Source organism: Rosa chinensis, chromosome 3 (genome assembly GCF_002994745.2).
Source record: "Rosa chinensis cultivar Old Blush chromosome 3, RchiOBHm-V2, whole genome shotgun sequence".
NCBI lineage: Eukaryota > Viridiplantae > Streptophyta > Magnoliopsida > Rosales > Rosaceae > Rosa > Rosa chinensis.
Genome location: NC_037090.1, coordinates 18,537,755 through 18,552,340, shown reverse-complemented (window position 1 = coordinate 18,552,340; position 14,586 = coordinate 18,537,755). Strand labels below are relative to the sequence as shown.

The window sequence follows — 14,586 nt, the reverse complement described above, 5'->3', positions numbered from 1 at the left end:
TATTCTCCACTGAAATCAAACCTCCGGTTCCAAGGTACTATTCAAGTTTTAACCAAAATTGTGCTCAAGTTGTAGTCAATACTTGAACGTTTATAGAGTTTTTGGGGATCGCAACTGATTCAAGATGATGAGGTGAAAAGAGAAATAAGGAGGAGGATAAATTTGGAAGTTTAAAGGCAAAATTTTGAGAATAAGTCCAAATGCTAATATTGGAAGTATGTACAGAAGCACACATTGACAAAAAAAAAACAAAAAAAAAGGAGAAGAAAATGCGGAAACAGTAAAGAAAACAGGCATGAATTGCTTTTAAGGGGAATCGAACAAAGGTTGCGAGGAAAATTTTTGAATCAAACTTGCCTTTGTGAAAAATTTGCACTTATAATATATAAACTATTGGTAGAACAAAACAACAACAACAACAACATACATAGTTACATACAAAGACAAAAGGCTCGCTTGATCTAATTCTAGCCTATGGATTTGCCTCGCGATTATTTTCCCTTGTCCGACATTTGTTTGATATAGCTCAAGATAGACACAACTGTTTGAGCTGCGGCCAGCAAAAGAAGAATGCAGGCTGAGACAACTGAAATGAAGGACCATGGGGCGCTAAAATAAGTTCGTAGAAAAGTACCCCAATGGCTGTTGTAATAAGCCTCCACGTCTCTGAATTGCTTGGAGAGGTAGCAATCCTTGTCGAAATAAACTGTTTTCCCTAACTTGTTCAACAGGTCAGCTATGCTATGGTCGTTGTGTGAGAAGCTGGTAATGATAATCCCGTTACCAGAAAGCAATGCGACGTCTCTAGGGGTATTGATGAGAGAGCTCATGAAGGCAATGTAAGTGGTAAATAAAGAACCAGTCTTGTGTGGGCAACATTGTTCTAAGGCTATGCTGTTGATGAAGATAGTAATAGTGATATCGTTGATGGTTATGGGTGGTATTTGCAGTACCCGTTTGTGGTAATCGATAGTTAAGAAGCTTTCTGCTAGGAGTGGCTTGAAAATGATCCCGGAGGGTCTTAGTTGTGTGGCACATTGTATTGAATCGGAGAAAGGACGATGCTCCTGACCTGTGGGGTGAAGGAATCTTTGAACGTTATCCACGTTCCACCAAACAAAGAAGAAAAGGATCGAACCGACTAACCTTAGAAGACGATAAAGGAATGCAAGGATCCCCCAAACAAATAGAAAAGGGGTTGCAAGTAAGCACGGAAGCACCTCATTGCGGTCGCTGGGCTGTCGATTGATAGGCATGTCGTTACATATGCAATCATTACATCATCAGCTTCCCCAAGTAAGTCTACGCAGCGGCTTCTAATATTAGAGAGCTGATATCGAGTATTATCTCGTTCTAATAATAAAGGGGTACGGAAGCTTGAGTGAAACAAGTGTAACAAGTGTTTAACATCATCCAGGACTTTGTGATCATAAACATTGAAGAACTTCAAGGCAAGCAAGGCTAGAGAATCACCTGGTGCAGATGAATCACCGGACAGGCTAAATAGTCTTTCAAGGACGAAGAAAGGCAGTTGGTTTTCAAGCTTGAGGAGGTCCATAACCAGGCGGTCCTTCTCTTTAACATCTTTGAGTTTGTCCTCTTGGTCTTGTAGGAAAAGCTCAATGATAAAGCACCCATCAAGTACCATCATTGCAACAAACTCCGCGCTTGACATAGCGATGGCCTGATCATCATAGCATCTTCTTGCTTCTGCCTCCATATTTCTCGCGGCTTTAAACAAGGTACTTAGATCAGGTCCAGCACTACCATCTCTCTTTTTTCTAGAGAGAAAAGCTTCAAAATACTTCATTTTGGTCTCTTCAGATTCCTTGCTCTTGCTGTGGTGATAAGGTCCGATGGAGACCTTTTCAGGCCTAATAGCTTTTGGACTGATTCCCACAAGGCTTTCAGGAACTCTGTATATGCAGACAACTGAACTAAAGTTGACCATATATATTGATGCTCTCCGACTTCCGCATCTCCTTTCCTGTAGGCGCCTTTGCATGGCAGCTACAGATTCGTCAATAACTCAATATCGATCACCACTCGTTCCTGATCGGCATCAGTTAGCTCTACCATTGTGATACCATTCTCCATTCTCTCTCTCTCTCTCTCTCTATCTCTCACAAAGAAGCCCTCACCCACTGATACACAATTCTTATAGCAAAGAGAGACTGGTTTTCACCGAGTATGCATTGACAACACGCTTTCTTACTAACCAAAAAGGTCTGGACCTAGTCACACGCTTTCGTACTGACCAAAAAGGGTCTGGGCCTAGTCACACGCTTTCCTACTAACCAAAAAAAACTTTGGGCCTATATTGATGTTGAGACCAAAAATTTACAGGTTCATTTTTAGATGGGGTCCTTATTCCTATAATTTTGTTGAGTGCTTTTGACAAGTAAAAGAACAAGACTTTGAGAAGAAGAAAAAATAACGTTGCAAGTCTAGAAGAATATGGTGTCCAGAAGAATGTGGAAGTATCCGAGTTAACTATTATTGATGGGTTTGTTTACTACAATATGAAAGAGAAGACTCCTCGCTTCATCGCAACACTGTGCAAAAACATAAGGAAAGCAAACCTGCAGGTCTCATCTGCAGCGACATGTCATTCAAGAATCAAAAGCAAGACCCACGAAAAGTAGGTGCTACAAATAGCAATATCTATGTAGATATCTTCAAACTTGTTAACCCGCAAACTAAACAACTTCATCAAATCAAAACCTGCTTTTGTATCTGGTGAAAAACCTATCTATGATGTTAACTTCTTTTTTGTATGCCATCACTGCATAAAGTGGCATACAATAAATCTTTCAGAAGGATCAGACAATGCAATGGTAAGTTTTGAGGGCACCAACAGCTCCACCATGGTAAGTAATCTTTACCACATAGCTGTCCCTTCTCCAATCCATAGTAGCGTGCAAATGCATAGGGAGCTGGGGAAGAAACATAAGAATCAATTGGTTCAGTAATTTAATCAACCAAATTAGAATTGTTGCATGAATACAAAGAAATATAGAATCCAGTTTAATCATGTCTTCAGCAGAACTTCTACCTTCAATATTTTCATGAAACATACATAGGATAAAGAGGTGGCAAAGTACAGCTGCCTATTTTCATCACCCAATTAACAGTCATTGCCATTACTTACTGCAATAACCTTGTGTTTACTACAGTATCAGATTTCACAGCTACACAAAATTGTGGCTTCAAATTCTTCAAGCTCCTTTAGATTAGTTAGTTAAATGCAATCAGCAACATGACAACAAAATCTTTATGGCCTCAAGTTATGTGACAGTTCGATCTAGTTAGGATGAGACTATCTTGCTTCTATATTCTGCCCTTCTCCAAAGATTTAAATGGAACAAATGCTAGTTATGCCATTCATTTCTAGAATAAAAAGGGATGATGATCAATTAAGTTACACTGCATTCAAATCTGTTCTATCTTAACCCACAAATACCCTTCCTCAATGACGCTTCATTACCCTATACTCTAAGATATATATAACACTGAGAATCCAATTCATTCAGCCAAAAATTGTTTCTAAGAATCCATGTGAAAATAAAGACAAGTGCAAATTCACTAATTACTTGTAGATTTACTAGTGACCAGCTTTAGGTAAAGTTGCTTTAGGATTGGATGGACTTTCAAAAGAGAAATAAGCTTTCCATGCTACAAACAGTCTGTGAGAAAAAAGAGAGATTGAATTCTATACTGCTAACAAATAGAGTAGAGCACTTCTAAAGAAACAACAATCAAGGATCAAGATGTCACATGAACTCACTTGGTTCCCTATTGTTTTACTCATTCAAGACTAAACATTAACAGATTATGGCATAGAAGTTTGAAACACAGAAAATATGGCAAGCCTAAAATATCCCTAGCTGCCCCACCATCAGTTGAAGTAGTGATTTCCCCCTCATATGACATGGAATTTTAAATTCGTTCTACCTTTCAGGTGAGGTAATTATTTCCACTCCCCGTTAAATATCATTCTCTATGGGCCAGAAGGAAAGACGGTCCACATTTTTTTACCAAGCATGTACATTAGTGTTCAGGTGACCTCCATACTCAATCAAGACAAACTTAACTATTTAAAGATTATCCTTGAACATAGTTACCTCCATATCAGCAAATAGTTACCTTATTGTCTTCCAACTTGTACTTCCTTAGCAGATCTTTCTTTTCTTAATAAGCCAAAGAAAAGCACTCAACTTTTATTAATAAGCCAAACGGAATTACATTATCGTTTCTTTAGCCAAAAAGAATCTAATCCAATAAACTAGCTAATGCAAAACAATGGTAGTCGTCTAACTCCTTTTGGTAATTTCAATGCAAATGTGACCAGGTGAGTAGAGAGATGTTGGTGGAGCAAAGCTCACTTAAGTACTACTTATCTCAAAACCTTCCTAAACATCACACTTACATTGAGTACGCCTCTTTGAAGGAAGACTAATACCATTGGCATCTACTATAATATGGCAATTGCCTATATCTCTTGGAAAATAAAAAAACTTAATCAAAATGGCCAGTTTCTGGGTCTTGATCCTTGTAGTCTTCCACCCTTAGATCGAGATCGCCATCTTGATCTTCTTGTTCTATTTAGTTTGCCTCCCTTGTTTCACGATACATCTTGTATGCTTTTGCAACTTGCTGGGATGCTTTACATGCTTTTGCCCTATGTCCAGTTGATCCACATCTGAGACAAGCATCATTATGGTCAGGTTCCCTTGATCGAGGCGCTCTAGGAGCGTTATGAGGACGGTTATTGCCTTTGGTGGCGTTACCACCATAACCGGAGGCTTGGCCTCTCTCTTTCTTCACACGTTTACCTCCACGGTTCCGTGCACGCCTATCTTGGCAGTTTCCTCCCTCTTTAGGGCGAGAATATGGACCAGAACGTCCAAAAATATCCCTATTCTTAGGATTTCACTCCTTGCGTCCTCTCTTGGAGGCGCGACTATAATTAGACTCTAGAATTGACTTGGTTCTCACAGGTCTAGAGTTATAGTTCTTCACAAGTATGTTGTCGTGATTTTCAGCTACATTCATGGCGCCAATTAGCTCATGAAATCTTGTGATGCGTCTAGCATTGACATCAATCCGATAGTTTTTGGCTATCATCAATGCAGAGATGGGGAATGTGGAGAGAGTCTTCTCGATCAACATCGTATCAGTGATTTTCTATCCACATAATTCCATCATAGACTTGATACGAAGTGCTTCTGAATTGTAGTCAAGTACAGACTTGAAATCACAGAAGCGGAGGCTACGCCATCTCACTTCTAAGTCTGGAAAAAGGGAATCACGGAAGTAGCCAAAACGCTGCTTGAGTTCTACCCATAGTTTTCTTGGGTCCTCCTCATTGAGGTACTCATTTTGGAGCGGGTCATTCATGTGCCTTGTCATGAGAATGATGGCTTTTGCTTCATTAGCCTCTCTAGTAACTCTATTATCTTCAAAAGCAACAGCTTGTTGAGGAGTAAGCACGTCCTGAATTGGCTCTTGGATCGTACTCAAGATCCCATCAGCCTTAAGATACTGGCGCACATCACGGACCCACTTGTGGTATCCTGCGCCTGTTGTCTCTAGTGAAGCGAAGCTCAACTTGTTCAGGTTATTCATCCTGAAAAACAACTAGAAAATAAGGTTAGTTTCGGAGTGAAAAAGGCTACCATGAAAAACTATAAAATTTCTGAGCTTAGTCGCTTCCAAGAAATTAGGGATTTTCTGAGCGCAGTCGCTTCCAAGAAAATTCGATTCCAAGAGGGGTTTTGGATTAGATCGAAACAACGATGTATGTGGTCGATCGTTTTTCTTCTCAACAAACTCTAAGTTTGGAGGACTTTACAAGCTCCAAGCTTGGAGTGAGCACGAACCCCCACAGTTCGGCTATTGGTCTCCCCTATGAAGAAGAATGGGGGGTAGAAGAAGGGATGTTGGAAGTCCCCGAGAAAAAGAAGAAGAAATTGAAAAACTTCAAAAACGGGAACTTTTAGAAAAGTTTACCTTGAAAAGATGCGGGAATTCTTGGCTGGAAAAGATGACGGAGGTGGGCGGAAAAAGGTTGACGGAGGTCGCCTGAAAAGTGGCCTGAAACTGGTGGCCGGAGCTAGGAAGGGTTCACTACAACAGAAAGTCTTTTTAGCGACTAAGTTTTTTGCGAGGAATTTATTTTCCTCAATAAATGACACATTTTACGAGGAATATTTCAGTTCCTCACTAAATGCTATTAAGTTTTCTACGAGGAATATATTTTCCTCACTATTTATCACTTTCTACGACGAATATTTCAGTTCATCATTAAAGGTGACCATAAGTTGGTCTCCCGAAACGTCATGTTATTAGCGAGGAAATATGAGACTTAGGTGACAAATTGTTTCATCGTGAAAACGGCATTCAGTGAGGAAATAACGATTTTGTCGTTATTGTTTTGGAGGAAAACTGTGTAAGACCCGCCAAATTCAAGGGCGACAAAACTAGTTTTCCTCGCTAAAAGTTTGTGTTCTACGAGGAATCATTTCCTCGTCAAATGCAGCAATTAGCGAGGAAATAACGCTTTCCTCATTATTAGTTTGGCGGAAAATTGTATAAAACCCGCTAAATTCAATGGCGAAAAAACTATAGTTTCCTCGCAAAAAGTCTATATTCTACGAGGAACCATTTCCTCGTCAAAAGAAACAATTAGTGAGGAAATAATGATTTCGTCGTTATTAGTTTGGCGGAAAATTGTGTAAGACCCGCCAAATTTAACGGCGACAAAGCTATAGTTTTCTCGCAAAAAGTCTATGTTCTACGAGGAACAATTTCCTCGTAAAAAAAAAAACAATTAACGAGGAAATAATGATTTCATCGTTATTAGTTTTGGCAGAAAATTTAGTAAGACCTGCCAAATTTAATGACTACGAATTTGAGCAGTCGTCGCTAACAGTATCATTTAAGCGATGAATGATTTCCTCACCCCTGATACATTTAGCGAGGATCTATTTATTTAGTCATTCTAGGTTTTGCAGGGGAAAAATTTGTGGTATTAAAAACGAAAAGAGTGGGCATATCTTTTTTTTAAACTTACCTTGCACACAATACTCAAATAGAAAACGTTAGTTAGTTTCAATTAAATAAAAAGGATGCAAAAAAAATGAATATAAAAAAGGCCTGGTTAATTCACAAAAGGGACTCAAACCCTAGATAGCCACAACAATACCCAATTGCTTAACCAACTCCCCTGGAATTTTTATGTTGCATTTGTAAGACTTTTTTTATATTTTATATGAGTACTTGACTAATTACAGGAACAGAGACCTACCCTGCTACTACGCTACCCGAACCACCTCAAGGACCCAGCTAATAATAATAGGAAAATTTGAGATGAAGAAATAGATTGATTTGCGATAAATAAATATTTAAATAATATTATACACAAGTAAGTTTAATAATGAACCACATGTGCTAGGTGTTCGTATTTGTTGTAATCAGTTTTTTTTTTCCTTTGTAAGTGTGAAACGTGCTATATGATATATTTGATTTCACACTCATTATTCACATATATGAGCATTATTCATATTTTTGCTTTTCAAAATATGATTGAATATCATGAACTTTTCTAAAATCATAAGGCGTGTCTGTATGAATGATTTCATAGTTACTAAACAAGTTAATAAACATCGATGGTCCTTCATGATACTAATTTGGTATGTTTGTTTGTAAACATTAATATGAATGACTTATTTTCACTCTTCAGTTTTCTACAATTGCATGAGCTTCACTCTACTTTGTTTCTCTCCTACATAAGAATCACTACATTCCACATAGACAATAATATGACAATAACTCATTACATGACCTATATTGTATGTATGTGGATAAATTGTTGTTCAATAATGGAAGTCTTCCTTTTTACAATTTTAGGGACCACACATGAAACTCACTATAAAATAGAATTCTGACGATGTAACCACTAATTTGAGAGATTATACGTTGGACATATTATGCAATACATACTTGACGATGCAAATTATGTTTAATTTAAGTATTTAGTTATAAATTATACGAGGAAACATTCGAATCATTAAGCTATATGTTTTGTGAATAGACACCTTATACCCTAAACCCTAAACCCCAAACCCCAAACCTTAATTCTATTTTTTTTATTTTTTATAAACGGCATAATTGAGGATTAGAGAAAAATAAAAATAAAAAGAATTAGAGAAGCGGGACTTAAAACCCAAATTTGATCAAAGGCGGGGAGAAAAGAAAAGGCGCTGATCCAAAGGAAAAATAAACGAAGATAAAAAACCTAATCTTTAGATAGAGTTCTATCTTTTTCACACTATTCCATCTCTGACGGCGTTCTCCTGTTGAAGCTCCGTCTCTGGCTCCCTTTCTGAATCTACCATATTTGAAGCTCTCATATCTGTAAGTAGGATTAGATTCATCTTTCTTCCTCCCTGAATCTCATTCTTGTATAGCTTGATTAATCAAGGTCTTTTTATTTTTTGCTAAATCTAAATGTGAGATGTCGTGGTTTATATATTTGGTTTTATTTCAATTAAATGCACCCCAATTGAAGATCAATAGTTACACAGATTGAAGGGCAACTATTCAAGATCAATAGTTACACAGATGGGTATGCCTTCGCCTCTTAATACAGACTTGCCATGAATGAGAAGAAGACAAGAAGCGTGAGAGGTATAGTTTCTTATTGTTACCGTCCGTGGTTGCATTAAATAGAATGGTCCAAGGTTGTTCCCCTTTAGTTACTGGGCTATCTCATCGTTGTGTGCTACAGAAAAATGTATTAATCTGATCACATCAATTACTTGAGAGTATATTGTGGTGACCTTAATTGTAAGGCTGCAAACAGTTATCTTGACCGGAGAATCCAAATCCTTTTCTAGTTCATCAGATGGGCTATGCAATGAAAGGGTCTAAATTGTTTGCAGCTAGAAGATTTCTGTTCAATAATACGTTGTGGCACTGTGGATACGTTTTATGAAAGGGCAACGTTTTAGAGGCCTAAAAAAGCTTCCTATCTCCCCCATGTTTTTGTCCAATATTATTATCCATGTTAAAATTGCATAGTGTTTGAGAGAAAACAGCAGTGACATACTAGTGTTAAATTAACAAAGATTGTTCTGGTTTTCTTGTGAGTCCAGGTCAAGGAGTTGTTGATTCAAGCTTTTCTCCGGCTGCACCACCAATTGCTTTGTTATTCTGGGTTTCAATTGGGTCTGTGCTACCATATTTTAGTTCCATGATTCAAGTTGGGTCTCAACTTTCACAAGGTCAGTTCGTATTCTCACTCTCTAATTTGGTGCCTGCATTTTTGGATTTCTGATTTTGGTGTGGTTTGGGTGATTTGGTATTTTGGTGGGTTAATTCTCAGTGACTAATGATAATTGGGTTATGGTATTCTTCTTCATGAATGACAGAGATTGTGCAAAGGGAAATGCAGGACAATTTTCCTCAGATATGGTAAGTCCAATGCTTATTCTCATATTGACTATTTTGTTATCTTTCTTTAGCATCATATCGTGTCCTTTTTAACATGTCAGGAGTTCTCTTTTCTCCTTTTCAATACCTAAGCAGTGGAAACTCTGTTGCCTACCTTCAAATCTGCTAAATATGCATAGTGTATGAAGTGAATTATATTTGAACCCTGAACCTCCTTATTTATCAAATTTACAGATACAGTATTTGTTAAGAGTCTATGAGACAAGGATGGAACTTTTGAGAGCTGTAATTGTTGGAGCTGGGTACTATTTTGTCATCGCTAGCTGTTGCTAGTGTTTTTTGCTTTTTGTTTTTTACTTCTTGTTTTCAGAAGTTTATGTTGCCTCTTTGTATAATGAAGTTGCTTAAAGTATATTTTGTTGCATTCTCCTTAACATTAAATCATATTTCTTTATCTTTTTCATTTGCAGAGTGGTGCTGGGTGGTAAAAATTCAGAAGTGCAGCACTGTAGCATCTCTCAAATAGTTAGGGTTCTTCACATATGGTTTCTTTTAGTGCTATCTCTGTTAGCTAGGTGTTCTTTTGAAGATTATTCATTACAAATGTTCAAGTGTAATGGAGACCAAAATTGAAAGCCTTGGAAAGCCTATTTGTTTTTTTTATTCGCGGATTTATATTTTATTTTCGATGTTCAATGTGTTAGCTGTCTGTCAACATTTTCACTAATATATGCATGTCAATGAGGTTTAGCGACCAAAAACCTGAGAGCTATTTATAACGACGAAAATATTTTTGTCCCAAAAACTGTAGTCCATACACCGAGGAAAACCACATTCCTCATTGTTGAGTATCTTTATCGAGAAAACCTTTTCTCATTGTGAAGATACATTTTACGAAGAAACAAAATTTCCTCGCTAAAAACAATTTATAGCGAAGAAAAACTTGGTCACCCAAAGCTATTTATAACGACGAAAATATTTTCGTCCCAAAAACTGTAGTTCCAACGTCGATGGAAAACATATTCCTCGTTGTTAAGTATCTTTAACGAGAAAACTTTTTCTCGCTGAAAGAATACATGGTACAATGAAACAAAATATCCTTGCTAAAAAAAGTTTACAGCGAGAAAAAGCTTCCTCACCCAAAGCTTATAACGATGAAAATTCGTCGCAGAAAAAAGTAGTTTAAATATTTTATTTATTTACATTTTTTAATTTTCGTTATCATTGGCGAGGAAATAATTAATTTCGCGATGAAATCTAGTATGTCAGAAAATATATTTAACGACTATTTTCTAATCGTTGAATTTTTTTAACAAGAAAAAAGTATGGGTTTGAGTGAGGAAAGAAATTGTCGCTATAGAATAACAGCGAGACAAATAGATTTCATCACGGAAAGGGTTTGACGAGGACATTGTTTTTTCGTCGCTGAACCTTTTCTTGACGAGCATTCTCCGACGAATTGAAGACGAAAAGAATTTCCTCGCGGAAGTACTTCCGCGACGAAATGTCTGTTTTTAGCGAGGAATTTGTTTCTCGCAAATGAGGTTTTTTGTTGTAGTGGTTGTTGCAGGGGCTGTACAGGGGATGTGCAGGGCTGGCAAGCAGGTGCTAGACAGCTGTCGGCAGATGCAGGTACAGGGGTGCGCAGGTGTCAGCAGGTGTCGGCAGGGGCTATGTGAAGCTTTCGGCAGATATCGACAGGGGCAGGCACATGGATGCGCAGGGCTCGGCAGTGGTCTCTGCAGGAGGCTTGTAGGGGCTGTCGGCAGGTCTCGGCAGGTACAGGCCCAGGGCTCGGCAGATCTCGGCAGCTGCTCGGCATGGCTAGCAGGGGCAGGCATAAGGCAGGGGCCGGTCTGATTTTTTTGAAGGCCGGTTCAAGGGTTTTTTGGCCTGTTCTTGTGGTTCTGCCGCCGGTTCTGGGCTCCTTGAGACTAGGGCTTCGATATGTGGGGCGGTGGTTGCAGGATTTTGAAGGTTACGAAATTAGGGTTTTCAGGGTTATGGTTTCGTGCTGATAACGTGTTTTAGGGAATCAGAAATTGAGAGAAATTCGCTGTGTATTTCTCATTGATAATAGGGTCCTCTTTATATAGAGGATTACAATACATAGAATATCAATCATACAAGGAAAGTAATCGTACATTAAATATGAATCTAGATCCTTCTAATTTAATCCTATTACCACTAGGGCAAGTAAAATAGAGTTTGGGCCAAACACAAATTGGGGTTTACTTGAACATTAAGTAAATTATAAAACTATATAGGCAATATAAGGAAATATCAGGAAAAAAAATTAATTGAATGTTATATTTGGTTGGAGGAGGTAAGAAGAGTATTTATTTATTTACTTACTTAATTTTTCATTTTTCTCTCTTTGTCCTTATTTGTGTTTTCATATAAATTGACAAAGTCAATTAATAACTAAAAAAAAAATTGGAGGTCCAACTAGAACCACCAAGAGAAAAAGGGAGAAGACAATGAGAAAAGAGCAAACAAGCAAGAAATTTTTAAGAAATAATAATAAAAAAATAACAAAAGAAAAAAAAATAAGGAAGAGAAAAAGGGAGAAAAGAATAGGGAATGGAGCTTCTATTGGTACATCCTTAAATAGCATTAATCTCCTAACTTTTTTGAAATTTTAAAAGTCCTACTTTGCCCCTAAACCAAAAAACTGCATTTTGGGAAAAATGCAAACACCATCCCAGGCTTTCATCACCACTTCTCAGAACTTTGCTTCGTTGCTATCATCGTCAATGTAGGCAAACACTACTTTACTAATGACTACTATATATTTTACATATTTTAAACAAACAACTCTATTTCGTCTCTATAAAGTTAGTTGAAAACATTCTCTTAAATGCTCTAGATAATTGATTCATGGGTTTATCTATAAAAGAGCATCTTTAGCAATGCTAACTATTTTTTAGTCAAATTTTAGCCAAAATAGCTAAAAAGTTATTTTAGCTAGTCACTTTAGAAATACGTTTGTATCAATGCTCTCTATTTTAGCTAATTTTGAATTTATATTACTTTTAAAATGAAAATTAAATAGTTTAAATGACAGGGCCCGCCCCGGATTTTCTCATGAAATCTGAAGTGGCCCTGCGGGACCCACTTTTAAAGAAAATTTTACCGAAATTTCGGCAAAACCTTCCTTAAAAGTAGGTAACCCAAACCTGTAAGAAAAACTAATACACTTCTAATATCCCAACCATGTCCTTCTGGAGCCACCCTGCTCCCATAATCCAACCAACTCAAACTTAAAGATAGAAATAATAATTCAAAAGCTTAAGTCCAACAAAGCTTCATAACTTTAACTACAACAATTCACGAAAGTTAGGTCATAGACCTCAAATACAACTCATTACAAGTCCGGGTCACAAATCCCCTAGTAATCAGAGCAGACTAACACCGAAATTAATATAAAGTTCAGTAGGTTAAACAGGTAACCTACAATGTGAGATAGCGGGAAACTGGTGTGGTCACTATGGCTCGCTCCTAGTACGCCAAGCAGCAACTCTGAAAACTGGGCATTTGAAACCGAAGGGCCCAGGGGGAAAGTATTGAAAACACGTTAGCATGAGTGGACAAAAAGTTAGATAGATATATCATAAGAAAAGAAATTAAAGAGTTGATACTTTCCCACAATTCAGTTTGGAAAAATAACTTTCCGATGCATGCAAGGTTTGGAAATTTTAATCAATTCATAAACTTCAAAGAAGCGTGAGAAAATGAAAATAATCCAGCCTCGCTGGTTAAAGAAAATAAATAGATAATATGGGGAAAAGATTTCACCATACGGGTAAATAAGCCCCTCAGGCTCCACCTACCCTCGACTGCCACTCACACATAGATTGTGTGAGGAAGAGAACTAATAACCTCGACTACCACCCACGTGAGGAGGAGAATAAGCTATCTCAACTGCCACTCACAAACACAAAGTAAGTGAGGAGGAGACCTAATCGAATGACCCGAGTATGGTGAGGAAAATATTCAAAAATAGTAAATCCGTAAGGCTTCCCAACATATTTCAATGACGTGACCCCGCACGCCAAAATATTCTCAATTTCATAAAGAATAGCCGAGCGATAATAAATGACTAAAAATCGGCAAAAAACATATAATTTAAAAAAATTCAATCTCCCAAAAAATAAATTATGTTCCCCAAAAATATTCAAAAGTTTAAGTCTGAGCATGACCATTCATATTCGAAACCATACGGGAACGATGCTAAAATTTATGATCCAAATTGAATATTATATTCGATAAGAAATATGATATATAAAAAAAGACAATCATTCGTCATTCCGGAAAATAAGTGCATGCATCAAAATTTAAAACAAAGTCCACTCACAATATTAACTAATCCTGTCGTCGATCAGTATTCTCCTCGGATGGAGACTCCTCTCGTCCTGTAACAATAACACTCGCATAAATTATAATTACGGGACGGGAATTTAAATTTACGATAATTAGATAACGGAATTTCTAAACATCTTCTTAAACCCAACTCCGATTCCATCCAAACTACACCAAAGTCACATTTACAACCTCCACAACTCATGTACATTTTAACTAGCTAAAAATAGAAACCAAAACTCCATCCTACACGCCGCCTATAGTGGCGGCACGTGAGCTACACGCGCCGCAGGCAAAACACCTCTGATGGCCACCAAAATTTGACAGCACAATCTACTCAACAAACCCAACCTCTTTCTCAACTACAACAAGTTCCAATTAATTTTACCTTGAAGAGCTCCAATTTGGCCGGTGAAAATTTCCAGAAAGTTCAAGAACCCTAGGATTTGAAATTCTTCGATTCGCTCTCTACACCACGAATTGAAGCTAGAAGCTTGAGGGGAAATGACAAATGGCTCGAGGCGCCTCTCCTATGCATGGTTTTGTGGCCGGAGATGGCCGGAATTGGAAGAAATCGACGATTAACGCCGACTGCTACAGTAAAGTTTGGAAGCCCGATTTGCAAAATTCCGGCCAAATCATTGTGAATCACCACTGTAGGCGTGTCAATTAAGGGGAAGGAGGATCGTCGTCCTATGCCCTGGGTTTGTCGTTTGGGTGGCCGGAAAAAGGAGGTTGGCTGGAAATCACAGAGAGGCCGAAGGGAAG

General features: G+C 37.8%; 1 protein-coding gene and 1 long non-coding RNA gene across 2 annotated transcripts; one reads left to right on the top strand and one right to left on the bottom strand.

Moving 5' to 3' along the window:
- Positions 1 to 1,147: 1,147 nt before the first annotated feature.
- LOC112194227 (UPF0481 protein At3g47200) lies at positions 1,148 to 1,951 on the bottom strand. Its single transcript, XM_024334471.2, has one exon. It carries the CDS (start codon positions 1,949 to 1,951, stop codon positions 1,148 to 1,150), a length of 804 nt encoding a protein of 267 aa, XP_024190239.2.
- Positions 1,952 to 8,242: 6,291 nt separating this feature from the next.
- On the top strand, positions 8,243 to 9,187 carry LOC112191738. The gene is made up of 3 exons (XR_002933091.2): positions 8,243 to 8,418; positions 8,589 to 8,691; positions 9,159 to 9,187. It is a non-coding gene; the product is annotated as an uncharacterized LOC112191738 (long non-coding RNA).
- Positions 9,188 to 14,586: the final 5,399 nt, after the last annotated feature.

What these genes read in the sequence shown, in the direction of transcription:
- LOC112194227 (XM_024334471.2), bottom strand. Translation starts at nt 1,951, where the DNA reads ATGGTCAACTTTAGTTCAGTTGTCTGCATATACAGAGTTCCTGAAAGC.